The sequence below is a fragment of the Phasianus colchicus genome, chromosome 7 (assembly GCF_987193195.1).
Source record: "Phasianus colchicus chromosome 7, bPhaCol1.hap1.1, whole genome shotgun sequence".
Classification (NCBI taxonomy): domain Eukaryota; kingdom Metazoa; phylum Chordata; class Aves; order Galliformes; family Phasianidae; genus Phasianus; species Phasianus colchicus.
In genome coordinates, this window is record NC_143442.1 from 10,327,528 (window position 1) to 10,344,630 (window position 17,103).

General features: G+C 44.3%; 1 protein-coding gene across 2 annotated transcripts in view; it reads right to left on the minus strand.

Annotated features, from left to right (window-relative positions):
* The window catches only part of PDIA5 (protein disulfide isomerase family A member 5), a 92,841-nt gene that overhangs the window by 68,951 nt on the left and 6,787 nt on the right, over positions 1–17,103 (minus strand). For both annotated transcript variants that reach the window (XM_031590472.2, XM_090143659.1), the window contains exons 2-3: positions 14,064–14,190; positions 10,845–10,932 (exon numbers count right to left, since the gene is read on the minus strand). In XM_031590472.2, coding sequence (XP_031446332.2) covers positions 10,845–10,932; positions 14,064–14,190 — 215 coding nt within the window. The remainder of the gene's footprint in view (positions 1–10,844; positions 10,933–14,063; positions 14,191–17,103) is intronic.

A 17,103-nucleotide genomic window follows, 5' to 3' on the forward strand; every position in this document is an offset into this window, starting at 1 on the left:
GGAAAGTGGTGGTTTTCAAACTGGAAAAAAGAAAGAATTCACTTTGTGTTTCTGGCACAACCCAGATTAGGCTAAAGAAAAAGGCCACGGGAGCAAACTGTGCCTTTGGTGAGGCAGGCAGGGGAAGGGTCTGTGCTGAATAACTGCTGTCCTCAATAACACAGGAGTGCAGCTGCTAAGTCTGCTTCAAGCTGCAGTGGATATGAAGCCAGGCACAGATCTGGGGAGATGTGTGAAACAGTGAACTACAAAGAGAAGTGGATGATCCACACCGACGAGACTATCCTTTGCATCGACAAACTGCAAGATTAAAAACCTTGGAAACCCAGCAGAGGACAACTTGTACTTTTTGTGCAGATAAATCAATTTAGAAAATGAAAATACTGGAAACCCATCAAGTTTAAACCAATTAGAGACACATTAGAGAGCCCAAGATACAAGGGCTCCACCAAACGAAGGGCTGCTGGCAGCACTGGTTCTAATTCCCCCAGTGTTCTCCAGCTGCCTTAGAACAACAAAGAAGTTTGCAATGTGCTGCAAATGAGAGCCTGCCTTTGTGGAAATCTCCACAATGATTATCTTTAGATGGAAATGAGAAAGGGTATACTATGGACACATGCACCAACAGCAGAACATTACAGTGAAATGAGTATTTTAAGGAACTAATGAAGCATGTAACCACTTTACCATTAAGAAGTGCCTGTAAGCTCTGCTGTCGAGAAGCAAACTTCTGTAAGAGTGTTACTGAATTCATGTCTGCTCTCCATTGTCAAATTATAGCTAAAGCAACACCACAGATCTCTCTCTGTCCTACCAAACCAAGTTACAATCTCAATAGCCTGGATTTAGAATCTTGCTGAGAAAGTCTGCAACAACATCAAGTCCAGGAGCAGAAGCTCCCTGCCTTCACTCACCTGCAGTCCTCAAGCACTCCCATAGACTAAAACTAGGGGGTTCACGGGCCAACAAATGTCAGGAGGCAGCACAGCTTCTGACCACCCTCACATCTTAACCAGACACAGATCAAGGTGCATGGAGAAAACCTCGTGGAACCGCTGGAGTTAACTGCTTGGCAATCAGCTCATGTCAGTCCACAGTAAGGCCAGTTAACATTTCTAAATACTGTTCTAAACACTCCCAAAATTTTCCAGAACATAGGTTCATTTACAGCCACCTCAGCCTTGTCAAGAAGAAAGTTAGAAGGTGGTTGCAGGGAACAAATGCAATGCTGACAACCTGGCTACGGCAACAGGTTCTGTCAAACCCCGAGACAAGCAGAGGACCAAAACTGGTGTAGAAACAATTCTGCTGCCAGTTCTGCCATCAATTCAGGCAACTTCAAAACAGAGCGAAACAGGGAATTTTTCCTCATGCATCAGTTAAGAGATTCAAAGGCTTACTCATCTCAAAACAGTTTTGCAAGGTTTGTCATCAGAAAAGCTACAAAATATTACTACCGAGACGCACTCACAAGCAAGCCACTAGCAACGCCTGGCACTCCAGTTCCTACCAATTCTCTTCCTGCTTGCATGAGCTTCAATTAAAAAACAAAAGATAAGAACAGCTGTTTCACTGGAAGGACCAGACTCTGAGACCACTCTGCTGTCAGGATTGCTCCGTTTGTAGAGATCCACGTAGCTGCTTGAATGCACATCCATTATCAAAGGAAGGCAAGCAGCAGTTTGCTCCAATCTTTCTCTGGCTATGCATTGGTCTGATTGTCTGCACCAGTGCATTGGGAATTCAGTCTGTTTATGCAATCTATGTGCACTGATGCAAGGGATGGAAGAGGAGCAAACTCCCAAAATAGGAGATTTCTAAATATGAATCAACAATTTTTTCATGCATCAATGCAAACTTCTGCACACGCCAGACCCACCAATTCAGATGTTGTATTAATGTTTCTTTGGAAAAGGAAAAAAGATATGCAGAAATGGCAGAGATGGATGCATTTTGCTTTTTCTTCTGCTTTTGCTTAACGCCAGACAAAAATAACCTGCAAAGAGCAACCCTGCGCTGATAGCACTTGGTAATGACCATTATCCTTAATGAGAGTAAATATCAACACAGGTGCAGCTTCTGCTCTGAGATTTGTCTCCTTTGGATCTCAGCCAACAGCCTCTCTCTGAAGATGAGCTCCTCAGCTCTCACATGGGAGAAGGTAATGAGGACTCCAGTTCTTACAATTTAATTACACCACTTGAAGAGGTAGTGCAAGAGTTTGTTTCAAGGGCTGGAGATGGAAGGTAGGGGTGGAACATCAGCACTTTGCCATCCCAGCCAAGGCACTCCAGACAAGGTACTAGGCTCAGGAAACGCTAGCTTGAGGATGGGTCTGTGATGGTGCCATCAGCAGCCATGCTTGGCTGCCTTGTGACAGAGCAATTCCATCGCCACAGATTTCACCTGTGCTACTGCTGAAGGGGTCCAACTTCATCCTGTTTCACCCTATATGCAGTATAGCAAATGGAATATGGTCAAATCTCAAGTGGGGCAGCAGTACAGTACCCTTCATCTCCTACAAACACAATCCACATACTCCCCACTCCTACAGAATCAGCCTGGAGCTTCAAAACACTCCTTTGCTGGAGAAACAAAGCTATGACAGCTTGTTCAAAAGAACAATAAAATGAATGGTCTAAGTTGACCTACCTAAGCAAGGAGTCTGAATGACAAGGACAGCATGCATCACAGGAACACCTCACCCCTTCCCAAGCACATTGCAGCCTCCTCGGCTTTTCTGTCATTTGGGGTTGTGACGGAGTTGGCAGGAAGCCCCAAAAGCAGCAGTCCCTGCAATCCTCTGGAGTCCTCTGTCAGCATTAGTGTGCATGAGTGATCACTTTGCACAGGCAGCCATCTGCTGCCAGGCCAGAGGAAGCCAAGGGGCTTGCAACGGAGCTCTGACCACCTCTGGATCACAGTCAGCAAAGCCAGCACCTGAAAGGGACACACTCCCGCTGGCGCTGCTCAAGAACAGTGTGTGATGCTCTGCCTGCAGGTGGGGAGCTGGAGGCTCAAAGCCAGAAGGATGGGGACGTGGTGAGAACCTGGTGGCAGGAGCTTACCCAGAGAAAAGGCTTTGCCACACTGCAGCAGAAGAATTCAGAAAGAGAGTGAACAGAGGCCAAAGCAAGACAGGAAGGATGCAAAAATATGGTACAGAAACTGGGCAGCACTAGGTCCACAATGATTTTTAAAAACAAAACAAGTCCAACCTGGATAGAACTTGACTAAGAGACAGTGCCCAATTCCTACTCAGAGGAAATTCAGGTATTGTCCTGGCAGGTTCAGAAGGCAGCAGGGTAAAGCCAAGCACCTGCAGCACCATTCCTTCCCTAAAGCACCAACAAGATCTTCTGCAGCTGCCCACGTGTTCCCTTTATTGTGAAATGCTGACCACTGGATTCCAACCAAGGTAAGAGACCGACCCTACAGCTACATCAGCCTGTGGGCATGGAGAAGCTGGAACAGCTGTCAGATCCTTGCTCAGAAAATGCCAAAATTGCCTTCAGGAAAAGCTCGTGTCTGCTGTTGCCAACTAGCAGCACTGAGTGCATGTGCTGTGTGTGGCCACATTATCTCAGTGGTGCTGGCATTCACAACACCTTGAAGTACAGCCTGGACCAAGCCTTCTGATTTAAGTGAAGCGAGTAATAAATAACACCGTGGTAGCATTGATTTAAGTACCAAGGTCGTGGTATTTGTTCACACAGAAACTATCTTGCTTTCCTATCAGCATAACACATAACCACATGAACCACGGATCTCTCAGTCTGTAAACAGATTTTATCTGCACATCTCCAAAAAAGGGCTCAGCAATGCACGTGAGCTATGCTTCAGCATCCCTTACATTCCAGATACACCTGCAGACCAGCAGGATGAAGGTTGCACTGTACTGTCCCAGCAGCTGGAAGAGATGAGACTGGACAGGAAAGGAGAAGGTACAAGCACTGAGATCAGGGTGTTCTGCCCACAGAATAAGCCTTCCCATGCTGGAAAAAGCTTTGGAAGGCATCAGTGAAAGCTGCCATCAGGTTAGCAGTGTGCTCTCTCATTATTGCCTCTGTTGTTTAATTGCTTTCATTCTCTTATGGTGAAAGCCATCATACAGAGCACAGCTCCAGTTTTATCTTCAGGGACCTGCAATTTTAGAGCAGCCCTCAGAAATGAATTATCACAAAGGGCTTCCCAGCCCAATGCACAGCCTTTGCAGTGCCTCCAGGCCATCCTCCAGAGCACACCCTCTCCAGACAACAGACTGACGAACATCCTGAGAAAGCAGGGAGCTGAGACCCTGCCAAACAACTCACTGAGCTTGTGACCCAAAAAAGCAGCAAAAGCAACACTGATGCCAGAAATTTCCACAAGCCACATGACCAACTGAAACCAGATGGACCCCCTCAAACCCCATTCTTCTCAGGCTGCGGGCGCTGCCTCTGCACCACCCCTCTTCCCCGTCTGGAAGCTACTGCAACCACTGCTGCTCACAGCACGTCCCACTTGTGAGGCTCCTCCTGTTCTCTAATGATCCCAGACTTTGCTGTATCACTCTCAAGACAGATCTGAAATAGGAGAATAAAAGGGGAAAAAAAAATCACTTCTCAATCCATCAGCCTAGCTTGCAAAAGCACTTCTCTAAAGAGCTGTACTAAGCAGCCACTGGATGGTAATGGCTCACATCTACTCAAACAGAAAGTACATCTGCACCTCTTGGAGCAGACAGGCTCTTCGATGCTATGCTCAAGGGTAGGGCTTAGGAAGTGGCAGATGAACAAAATAGGAACAGGACCCAAGAGAGATGGATGCAGAAGAAATAAGCATAGGAAGCTTAAAATACAGGATTTGTCTTTGAAAACAAAGCAATGCTTTGTCACTACTCTAGATCTTATATGAAAATAAACTTATAAAGAATTGATAATAGCAACAGGTTTCCATAGCAGGGAACAAATGAGCTGCTTGAACAAGGCAGTGGATGAAAAACCTGAATCTTTTAAGGGCTGGGGGAGCACAAATATCAGAAAGGGAAAGCACACTGATGGAAAGACTCAAGGATTAGGACTAGCAGACTGATGGCACAGCCTCTAATCTGAATTTAAAGTCTGTTTTTTTCTCCCCAAAGTACAGCAAATAGCCACTGTGTGGATCAGAGTGCGATCTTCAGAGCCTCCTGCTGCAAAAGCTCCTCTGAAAGTGCCAGGAATGCAAGTAGAAAAGTGCTGGGGCTGTGGAGATCCAGCATCAGCAGACATCCAATGAAAATGGCTCTCTGTGCCCATCAGTCAATTAGAGAGACCAGAAATCTATAGGAATTAGATTAAAAAGAAAGACTTTCCCAAAATTCAAACCCATCAGATTAATTCTCACTAGAAGTAAGAGCGAGGCAAAGAGTAGAAAGAAGCCTAAGATCAAGAGGTGACAGGTATCATCAAACAAAACTAATGAAGGAAAAAAATACACAGCATGGACAACCAGCTGTGGACATTGCTCAGTTGCTGACCATTTATTTTGCTTTTCAATGGCATTGTTCCTTGAAGTGCTGGAGTCACCGTCCCTGGAGGTGTTCAAGAAATGTGCAGATGTGGCAGTGAGGGACGTGGTTAGTGGTGATGATGATGACATGATGGTTGGACTCAATGATCTTAGCAGTCTTGTCCAACCTTACTGATTCTATGATTCTACAAGCTCCAGCCCTACTGAAAGGGAGTAATGAATGGTACTGTCCATGGAAATATAAATTAGTAAGAGGCACTGGGCAGTATCCACACCTGCACAGAAAAGGTGCAAAGGAGTTATCAAAGGATCTTCTAGAAATGCAGAACACTTAAATTCCTTTTCTGAAGAGAGACATCTTCATCAGTCACATCCAGACCTCCCCTAACCCTCACCAGGCAGATGCAGAGGGGTACCTCTGGCCATGGGACATGAGTACTAACACTACCTTGGAATGCACACCAAGAAGGCAGGTACTGGATGCCTCTCCACAGGCACACAGAAGCACAGCACACTGTGCTCCTCTGCAGTCTCTCATACTCTCCAAGCTCATCATGCAGCTGGAGATCTATAGAGGATTTTTTTTTTTTTAAACAAAGCAGCATCTTCAGGAAAACTGAGGTAACTTATCATTACCTCTCAGCTCATTCACTATTCCTTTCACTGTGAAAAACAGCAATGTTAAAGATTCCCAGTTAACAAGTAACTGGAGGCAAACCACAAACCACTGGCACACATGGCTGAAGTTCTGGTACAGAACCAGGCTTCTATATACAGCAGTACAGTGGATTTTAGCTAATCATTGTGCTTTTGAATTAGTGCAACACACCAGACCAAGCAGGTTTACTATGTTAGAAGCCAAGAGTTCACCTTAAAGGAGATTTTTTGAGAATAGAACAGCACTTCCTGCACAGTCACTCTGACTGTAAAACAAAAAGACCTGGCTTTAACCTCACTGGAGATCTATGCTGCAATTGCCCAGTTTGCCATAAATATCATAGCCATGTAAGGACTGTCAGTATAACCACACTTGCAAATAGTTCCTTACAGATACCTGGCATACCTTCCTGGATCTGCTGCAAACAGACCTTTGAGGCAGCAGGAGGAAAAGGCAGAACATGGGCACTGCAACCTGCTCAGATGGAAGCAGCTGCACCACTGCAAGCACACTCTTCCCCCTTCTTTCTACTTCCCTCTCCATCAAAGCTGGTCATTTTTTATTTGTGATCTCAAAGCTTTCCATCCACTTTAACATTCGAGTGCAGGAAGGAAGATGAGCAAACTTACTCTTAAATAAATCTCATTTCTGATTGGCTTTATAGGCGTGAATGTAGAAGCTAAACAGTACTTAATGTTACCTGCGTCAGTAGCCTTATTTCTGAAATTCTTCTCTCCTACTCCAATGTCTGCATATAGGTAAAGCCTTTCCTGTATCAAAGCATTGGGAAATTGGAAACTGGGGAAGGAAGATTTCATTTAAAACTTGAAATCTGGAGGCATCCCAGCAAAAAAACACATAGTAGATTGAGTGTTTCCTAAACCAGAAGATGTTTATATACACAGATTTGAAGGGGCTGCCTTCCCATCCCAACCTGAGGAACAAATGCTGAAGGAAATACTTCACCTTTATGATAGGTGTTACAGGCTTGCAACATTTTAAATAGTGGGGAAAGACTACAAGAATGACATAGGGCACAAAAGCAGGAAAGTGGGATTCAAACCAACCAAAAATCAGGCAGGCATTTTAGCCAGATGGCACTTATTCTTCCCATTAGGCTGATGTACTAACGCCAAGCATGGGCACTGTGGTAGCAGATGGGAATCACACAGCTTTGTTTGTATTTGGGACCTGCTGAAAGGGGAGCCATGCAATTAAGCAGGGAATATCTACTCCAAGCCAAAGCAGTGCGTACTTTTTTTGAGTCCTACTCTACACAGCTTGGTGAGAATTACTGCTAAAATCAAACAGATCTCAGGAATCACAAGACAGGACTGAGACTTTGCTTCAGAGACACACAGCAAAAATGTTACCTTTCATTCAAGCACTAAACTCTTCTCATGTTCACACAAGCACTACACTTTGTGCCTTTCCTATGAGAGTGGTGAGGTGCTGGAACAGGCTGCTCAGAGAGGTTGTGGATGCCCCATCCCTGGAGGTGCTCAAGGCCAGAATGGATGGGGCCCTGGGCAGCCTGGTCTAGTATTGAATGGGGAGGTTGGTGGCCCTACATGTGGCAGGGGGTTGGAGATTCATGATCCTTGAGGTCCCTTTCGACTCAGGCCATTCTGTGATTCTGTGCCTTCTACTTACTACCTCAAAGATTTGCTAACAGGAGTTTCTATTTCATGCAGAATTCCTTCTACTGTCAGAACTCCTATCGGTTTGCTAGTAAAAGTAATTCAGTAAATAATCCAGCCCACTACTTGATTTTACATCTACCAAATAGCATCTGAATGCACTAAACAAGCAACACTTATTTGTGTTGCCGTAGCATTTTCCAAAGGTCTCCAAACTCTTTACAAACACTGACTAATGAATCAGGCAATATTTATCTAACTGCCTGGCAAACACAGATACACCTCCTTTTAACAGCAGGAATGAATAGCAGTAACTCAATGGCCAAGTTGAGAACCACTGCTCTCCAGAAGACCAATCCATCTCTCAAGTCCAGCCTCTGTCCCAGCCTGCAGACCCAAGCAAGCCAAAACATGGGCTGAAAGTACTGTTGAGATTTAACAATGAATAGTGATTTCCATCAGAGCAGCAGTATGTTTTTTGTCCCATAAAATAAGGGAGGAGGGGGGATTACAAGGAAAACAAAGAAAAACCCAAACCTACAGCCAATAAAGAATAAGAGTGCTGTTGTCACTGCCACAGGGAGCAGACACAAACCACAGCTCCAAACAGCACAGCAGCCTTGCCAGTGCTTGGATCTGACAGCAAACAAGTCTGCTGCAGTGGGATGTGCAGAATAAAGCCAAAGTTCCCTGCTAAACATTACTGCCAAACTAGCCATTGCTTATCAATATTTGTGAAACAAATTGAGCTTGTGTTGTAAATATCCCGGCATCTGTGTGCTGTTTGTTTCAGTATGAAGGGTTGCAAATAAGCCTCACAGCATACTTGTGCTAGGAGAATGGCCTGAGAGCGTCTGGCAGCTCTCAGCTGTTCCCAGTGCCTACAAACAGCCCTCTGTGACCAGTGACAGACAGCACTCCTGCATCCTCACATTATCATTGCAGCAGTTTGCAGCCACCTGTATTAGAAAAAAGCTATAAGGGAAAAAAAAAAGTCAAGGAAAAAAAAAGTTTTAAAGTCATCTCAGCACTAAGAGATTGATTTCCAGAGTGCTCTGTAGGCCTAACAAGTAAATCAACCATAAAACTTGGTCAGGCTCAAGTACAAGGTCCCTCATGTGCACCATGGCATCCTCTGTCACAAGCCAGCCCGCCAGCTCCATGGGACAGGCTCCAGGTGAGAACACCTCTCCACAGGAAGCAAGGACAGAAGAAAAGCCTCTGATAAAAACCCAGCCACAGCTGGACAGGCCATCTATTTCTTCCAGCCTCTTCCCTTCTGAGCGATCCAAAAATACACTGCTCAACCCTGCAAGAGAGAGCTGCATCTACTGTCATGTTCACTGCGCCCTGTTCACAGGCTAGCCCTCAGCAAGAGGAAATATGGTTGGGATACTATAAAGCACATTTTGGGAACGTATGAGTTTTTTCTTACACCTTAGAAGCTCTTATGGCATGACCATCAACAGGCTGCCCCCACTGTCAGGGAACAACTCACCTTTCCTTAAGGACAGGAAGCTCCTCTTAGTAGTTCCCCATCCTGGTAAGACAGGAGGCACAAGGACCAAGCTACTTATGAAATGTATTAAAGCATTCCTGGAGGAGACTTTAAATATATCAAGTCACTTCCTTAAAGACTGTTTTAGATGAAAACATTTATAAAGAAAGAAAGGGGAAAGCATATCAGAGTTTGAGTAATCAAGTTGATTTTACAGCAAAAACGAGCAATGCATTACCCTCCCCATCACCATCACTTACAAGCTCAGGAACATAGGCTGAACTGTTAAGTGCCAACACTTTCTGGATTTCAGATGGAAGCCTTCCACATTGAATCTTTCCTTCCTCAACCCAGAACTGAAGTAAATCCTGGAGATTTATTGCAAGCTATCGGTTATTGCTTAGTTGCATTACAGCAGCATTTTGAAGGGCCAAATGGCCTCATCGTTCAGCAGCTGTACACACACGCCACGCACACACGCAGAATAAGAACCTCACAGCACAGAGGTGGCCTGAAACAAAGAGGAAATGGTCATAAAAGCATCTGGTAGGAAACTAAAGCCAAGAACCTGGTCCAGTACCCTATTCACTAGTGCTCATTACCAACACCACCAATAAGTTGTCTAGCGGCACTTTTGTTAGAAAAGGAGCCTGGTCTTCAGAGATCTGCCAGGTCTCCACGCGACTTTCTCCTCTTTAGTGTCAAGGCATTATTTGCTGGCTATTTGGCAGGCGGAAACAGGTGCAAACTATGATTCACCAGCAACTCACTCTGGGTCACTACCTGATGGATGGAGACCAGCTCCAAAATCAGCTTTGAAAGGAATGATGATTTTGCAGAGACGACAGATTTGTGCACAGTGCACAATTTGTTCGTTCCACGGCAATCCACCCAAACACGAAGGAAGCCAGCAAGCTGTTCCTCTGCAGCTCAGGGAAGGAAATTTGCCACCTGTAGGCAAAGTTGCAGATGCAGAGAAGCTCTATGGTACATAAACTAAAGGTAACATGTTATTGGGTAGACCCACACCAGAGGCTTTCAGATCTGCAAACCACAAAGCACAACCTACAAGCACAGAGGAAGCTCTTTAGAAGAAAGCACATTTTCCTGAGAAACAGAAATGGGTGGGCACTTCAAAATCAACCAGCCCTATTGCACATGCAACATCTGCTGTCCGAGCAGAACTGTGCTGCCCTCCAGCTGAGCCATAACATGTGGGATTCTTCCTCACCCTGTTTGTGGGAAAGCTGTAGCAGTGTTTCCATGCTATGTGGCCCCCATGAAAGGCAACGCCATAGCTGAGGTCTCCAGCTTTGGGCTGGAAACACATTGTCACAAAAGCAACAAACAGCCGTAGGGGAAAAACAATCCCCCACCAACTGCACAAAGGAAGAACAAAGGTGGTAAGATGCAGGTTCCCTGTGGTTATAAAGAAACTGTACAGAGCGATGTGCATTCAGCTACAGGCAACAAGTTTCAGAGCTACCAAAAGAGCTAAATACAAGTCAAAAGGGAGTGGGGGCAGAGTGGGAATAAAAAACAACAAATCACATACCCACAGTCTATCCAGCTTATAGTACCTCGTCCTTTCACCTCCTGGGCCACATTAGACAGTAACCTGAGTGAGCTTTCTGCAGCAGCAGCTGGAAGAAAAAAAAAAGTCACCAACAGCATTATTACTCCACAGAGAAGAATACAATGGTGCATTCCTTTGTTCTGAAGCACTGGAACTACTTCTCAAATCCGAAGAGACTGCTAAGAGAGGGATCAGCAAAATCTTCTGTAAACCAGAAGAAACGCTGGCTACAGCTACAGCATTCCCATCTCACTCCCCCTTAACATTCAAACTCATACCTCCATGCATTCCTTGACCTACATCTATAGAGCAACACCGTCTTCTCTTCTGCAAACCAGTTTCTATCCAACACTGCTTTTTTCCCATGGCTCTGCACAAACTGGTTTGCGCCACTGCTTGCTAATTAGAGCATTTAATTAAGAACTTCCATCAGCTGTAAGGGCAAGTCATTCAGCATCTCTTCCTGCCTCAGTCCCACTCCTGTAATACTTACTAATAGCAGGCTGTTATTCTCATCTTAACCATGGGAGACAGCCAAACCAGTGGTTGGGGGGGGCTCAAAACTATGAGCAGAAAGCACCCAGAAAAGCTTCTTTCAAGAATTGGCTGCACACTCTAGTGAGATTTTTATAATGGCCACGCCACGTGTGAAGTTTTTGCAAAACATTTCCATTCCAAAGCACTCTCATAAATAGTATTAAAAATAAACAGAGAAGAAAAATGGAATGAGCACTCAAGAAAGAAAAAAGAGACTCAAATACCAACTCCCCACACAGTCTCTAATGAAGACTGTTCCCTGCCTCAATAAACAAAGGATAGAAATCCTTGAACTACTTTACCTTTTGCAGTTTCACAACTAGATCAACTAATGGAGTGGGTATACTGGGTTAGATCAAACGTCTACGTAAACCAATATCTTGTCTCCAAGAGTGAGGAAAGTGAAGGCGCCTATGACCAGAGGTAGACCCAGCAGATAGTGATAGTTCTGTTTCCTTCAAGTCATTTCTAGTGTTTAGAAATTTTTATCCCAAGGCTCCTGGGGCAGAAGTAGCTTCCTTGTATTCAACAGCCTCTGTGGGCCTCAATGCCATCAGAGCCTCCAGCCCATTCCTGTTGGCTCAAGAAAATCCTACCCCAAGGTGCTGATAATGCACAGCTGTGGCAGTGCACAACAGCCACCACTCCACTACACAGGGACATGGATTCAAGGGGGAATTCTTCATGCACTCATAGCACAACAGCTCAATAAGATTCCTTTAAAGAGGGCAAATGAACGTAAGAGTTTGGGGCTGGACAGACACTTTCCATAAGTCTCACTAGTTGGGCAGCCATGGCAGGACATCCAGCTGGTAAGATGAACTAGATGTCCCCTCTAAGTGAGGATATTTCCCGAAACCAACACATTTTCTGCATGAGATAGGAATGTTCATCCAGTCATACTCCACCGAGAAGCAAAGCCTTGTTTCAGCAGTATGACCAGTTGTTGGCCAATGGCTCATCACAGCTAGAGGGTATGTATCTGGGATTAAAGGTTCCTATCTCTGTATTCTCATCTTCATTTCCCCTCCCCTTTTTTCTTAACTGGGTGACAGTTATGCAAGAGCTTTCTAATTGTGCAAGGATCACTGTGCGAGGGAGAAACATCAATCCAACTGCCAGCTCTGCATGCAGTGCTTCAGACTGCTAAAACCAACCAATTAAATAATAAAAACAGAAAAAAGAAATCTCAACAACACACTTTTTGAACAATGCCCATAGGGCAACATTTATTTGATGAATGTCAGAGCCAAAGTGCTCTGGTTGTGCTACTAAAAAAATCAAAGCAACCACCACTTATCGTATTAAGCGTAAAAAGAAAATTTTCCCTTTAAAAAGCTGAATACAGATGTCTTTTTTTTTTCTTAATTTAAAGCATTCCTTTCAAAAAAATCACTGTTCAAAACTCTTTTCTGATTTTACTTTGAACCTGTTACTGAAAAACCATTTGTCCACTTTTTAGACCTCAGAATTTCCCATTAGAACAAAATGCAAATACTTCAACAAAAATTGTCACGTCTGTCATTTTAACTGTCACAGAATAAGCCCATCTCTAGGAAACAAAGTTAATTATCCCAGCATCCACACATTTTTGTCTGCAAAATTCTGATATTGGGGGTGGGGTTGGGTTCCCACATACAGCTCTGGTTTGCCATGCTTTAAACCCAGAGCGATCCTCCTGATGTCACTGTCTATGTCTAAGCTAAAACCTTTGCCACAGGCAAGAAAGGGAGGATGCAACCCCCAAGTAAAACAAAAGCAAAGACAGGCTTGTACCACTTGTCCAAGAGGAAAGAAAACGAAGCAACAACAAAATAACAATACACCCAAACAGTACGAAGAAAATCAACTCAGCAATGGGTTTTTCTTCCTGCTCTCCAATGTCTTGCATGGGCACAACAGCATCCTGAAGTTGTGCACGGAGCTTCAAGATTGCTTCTTCATTTTCTACGGTGCCACAAATAAATAGCACAGAAAAAAAAACATCAAAACAAGTGAGGTGACAAAGGTAAAGAAGGAACAGAACACAGCAAAAGAAGAGCAAACAGACAGATATAAGCAAGAGTGAACAACTAGGGAAGCCTGAATGAGAGAGAAGACAGCAAAGAGATTCAAGGGGGCAGGTGGCATGATGTGAAGTGAGCCATTTTCTCCCTCTTACACAAGCAGCTCATTTTTTATTTCTATATTTTGTTCATTAGAGTTGAAAGACAACCGTGGGACATCCAAAGCTGTCAAAAGCAAAGACAGGCTGATTTCAGAACTATAACTATTCATTAAGCCTTTCAGTGCCACCAGCAAATCAAAACTTGCCAACTACTGCGATAAGCACACCGGCAAGCTCTGACTGATAGCTTTTATAAGCAGCCATTTTTTGGACACAAAGCCAGAAGGTATATTTTCACCAGTGACAGAGCAATTAAAAGATCAAATTAAGAAACCCCCTCTATCTTGAGACATCAGGAGTCTCTGCAATAGAACTAAGGACACCACTCCTAAAGAAGCCCTTGTGCTGCACCTTGCAGTCACATAAGGTAACAACACAGAGCAAACAGTGAGGACAAAGAGCTCAGTCATTTGAGTAGAACACACGGATATCCACAAACACACCCACTCTATTGAGCTGAAAGACCTGGGTCATTCAGGAGGAAAGGAACTCACCAGATTTAGAATACAGCACTAGTATGTTGTTTCGTGTCCTGAGAAGCTTCTTAAAATCCTTGTGGTCACTTATTTTTTCTATGAGAGGAGACAATTTCAATGAGTACCCAAACGCCAGCAGGAATGCCTACAGAAAAAAAAAAAGCCAGAAACATTAGGAATAGTTTCCACACTGAGAAATAAAACACAAACTGCTCTTGAAATTGCCTTGATCTGTTTCACAATCTTGAGATGTACTGCCATAAATAAACTATTGTGTTGATGTGACCAGCAAAACAAATGAACAAAAGAAGTCATAACCATGATTTACTGAAATTGGACCAATACTGCTCCCAGTAAGCAATCTCAGGTGGAAAGATGAGGTAAACTTAACATCCAGAAATGCGTTTACAGTTAAGCCTTTAGAAGTTTGTTCTTTTAATTAGATAAAAATTCCTACATAAATTTAATATATTATAACAAGAGATGCAGCAAAATACCACTTTGAAAGCCCTCCTGTCCTGGTTCTCTGAATCCTCTGAAAACCCAGTGGAACATGTCCATACCCTGCAGAAGGCAGCAAGAGCCATGCAGTTAAATAACTAACCCAAGCTGACACAGAGGAGATGAAGGAAAAAGGCAGAATTTCTAAGCAACTGTGTCTGCATTAAGAAGCACAGCCCTCTCCCAGCCACACTCCTCCAGGGGATGAGGGCTCAGCTCCCCACCAGCCACACCACATCCCAGTGCCTTTGCCACAAGATTGGGCTTGGCTTCCACCAACCATGCATCCACTGTCCTCACAGGCACATCTTTTGGTCTCTCTGCATCCAGGCAAAGAAATCACTTCTTTTATGACATCTTCTAGCTTACTTAAAATCACAGCTGCTCCACAGCAGAATTTGTCTTTTACTCTACCATAAAGTAAAACTAGCAAAACACGGCCATAACCTTGCTGGAGCCTCCAGTGCTTGTATGTGCTGCAATAATCTTCAATAATAATAATAATCTTATCCATAAGGCTACGCCGCCTCCCTTCTGCACAGTAATGAATTCATACTAATGGAATGATTATGGGAAGCTTAGCCGGAGAAATTATCTAGTTTACATTCACCTTACAGTAAAACCTTAACACTTAATTGCTGGGCTAAAAGCTTTCATTCATTTGCCAAACACACACAAGATGTTCCGCATCTCCTTAATTACAGGACTAATTTTGATCAGGTCTCATTCCAGCTGGGTTGTAAAACTTAGGTCCAGGGTGGATGGGAAGAAGCAGGGCCCCGTCCCTCACACCCCGTGTGCTACAGATTGCAGCATTCAAAACAAGGCACTCAGCCAACCCAACTCAGAGGATGCAGCCCCAGGCATTGTTTCATTACAAAGCCAATCATCTGCTAACACCATGTCAATGAGGCACCTCTGAAACACAGTTTGAAAGAACCAGAAGCTTTTTCACATGTGGAACAAGGAGGTACATGGAAACAGCTGAATTGGAAGGGCTGCCATCCTCAAAGCAACCTCAGGACATGCTTAGGAAAAGCTGCTAGAAGATACACCTGCAATGTACACCGCAAAAGTACAACAGGCGGCACAGGCTTAGGGCAAACAGGCCAACCCACTGCATAGCACTGCTCCATCAAATCCCAATGCTTTATGTCATCTGACATGCTCATTCCTCCAAACCCAGCTGTCCAGAGCTCAACCTTTCTCCTTCAGGCTGATGAATGTGAATCACTTGTGTATTTAGTGAGGTAAATACACAGTGCTGCCAATCAATGCTGACAAACACAGTTGTGCGAGGCGAGGTGACACAGGCATTCAAATTCCTGCTTAAAACTCATTGCAGTCAGGAGCTGTACAGGGAGGATTAATCTAACATGGCTTTATGAGCACATCTCTTTAATCCCAAATATTTTTTAAACACTTTCCCCACAACTTTGTGCAATCATTCAAGTATCCTACTGTTTTATTTCTATCTTCAGTTACAGGAGGCTAAACTCAACCAACACTGAAAGCAGAGGAAAAGCAAAACTGTAGCCTGTTCCCTTGGTTTAGAAACCTGCAGTTAAATCAGAAGTAGGTCTGAACTCACTGCTGATAAGAAAGAATTGGAATTAAAAAAACAACGCACAAAAGCCACTTTCAATATGACACCACACAGTATCACGAACTTAGCTTAAAGCATCCGTAGAGTTCCACTCATAGTTTGAATGCACATGTATCTCACGTCTCTTCCAGATGGAAAGGCTGTTTAGGCCATTTCAGAAGGTTTTTTTGCTGTTGTTATAATGGCAGAGCTATAAACCTTTTGAAAAATTGGATTCTGGAAACAGTGACAGCTCTAACTACTGCCTGGCCTGCGTTGCCACAGAGAGAAAGCACGCCGTGCTGGTGGAACTGCAGCACTTCAAGGGAAAAGCACAACACGTTGCAAAGATGCACTGTTATCTCACCCCATTTCTCCCTGGGTACCACAGCAATGCTGATACTGCTGTAGTCTGCCTGCAGCACCCCTCTCTGATGCTCCAGCTCGGATCAGAAAGGCACCACATACAAGCACGTCTATCAGCCCCACTCAATAAATCATCATTTCCCTTTAATTAAGATTAACGTTCCAGCCTTTTTTTTGTCATAAAACCCAATCTGATCTGAGCCAGTAGCACCAGCAGGGCAGCAATGCCCTGGCTGCCACCTCAGGCAGCAGCACAGCACCAGGAGGTTATCAGCTGCACCGAGGAGTTCACGCCTTCCAGCCAGCGTTTGCATTGCGCTGTGTTTGCAAAATGATAAGAATTCAGTAGTTCTGTGCTCTCTGGCTTTCTCCTGCAGAAATGAATGAGGGCACACTGCTTTTTCTTTAAATCCAGGGCATGAGAGGAGATGAGCTCCGATTAAAAAAAGATGTCATGGAAGATGTCTGGAAGCAACCTCCTGCCCAGGAAGAACAGACACATCACACCAATAGAGAAAGGAGCTAAAGCCTCTTGTCACTTGAGCATCCTAAAGGTTTAAAACCTGTTCACAACCACTGTGGAACAGCTAAGGAAGACTCCAAATG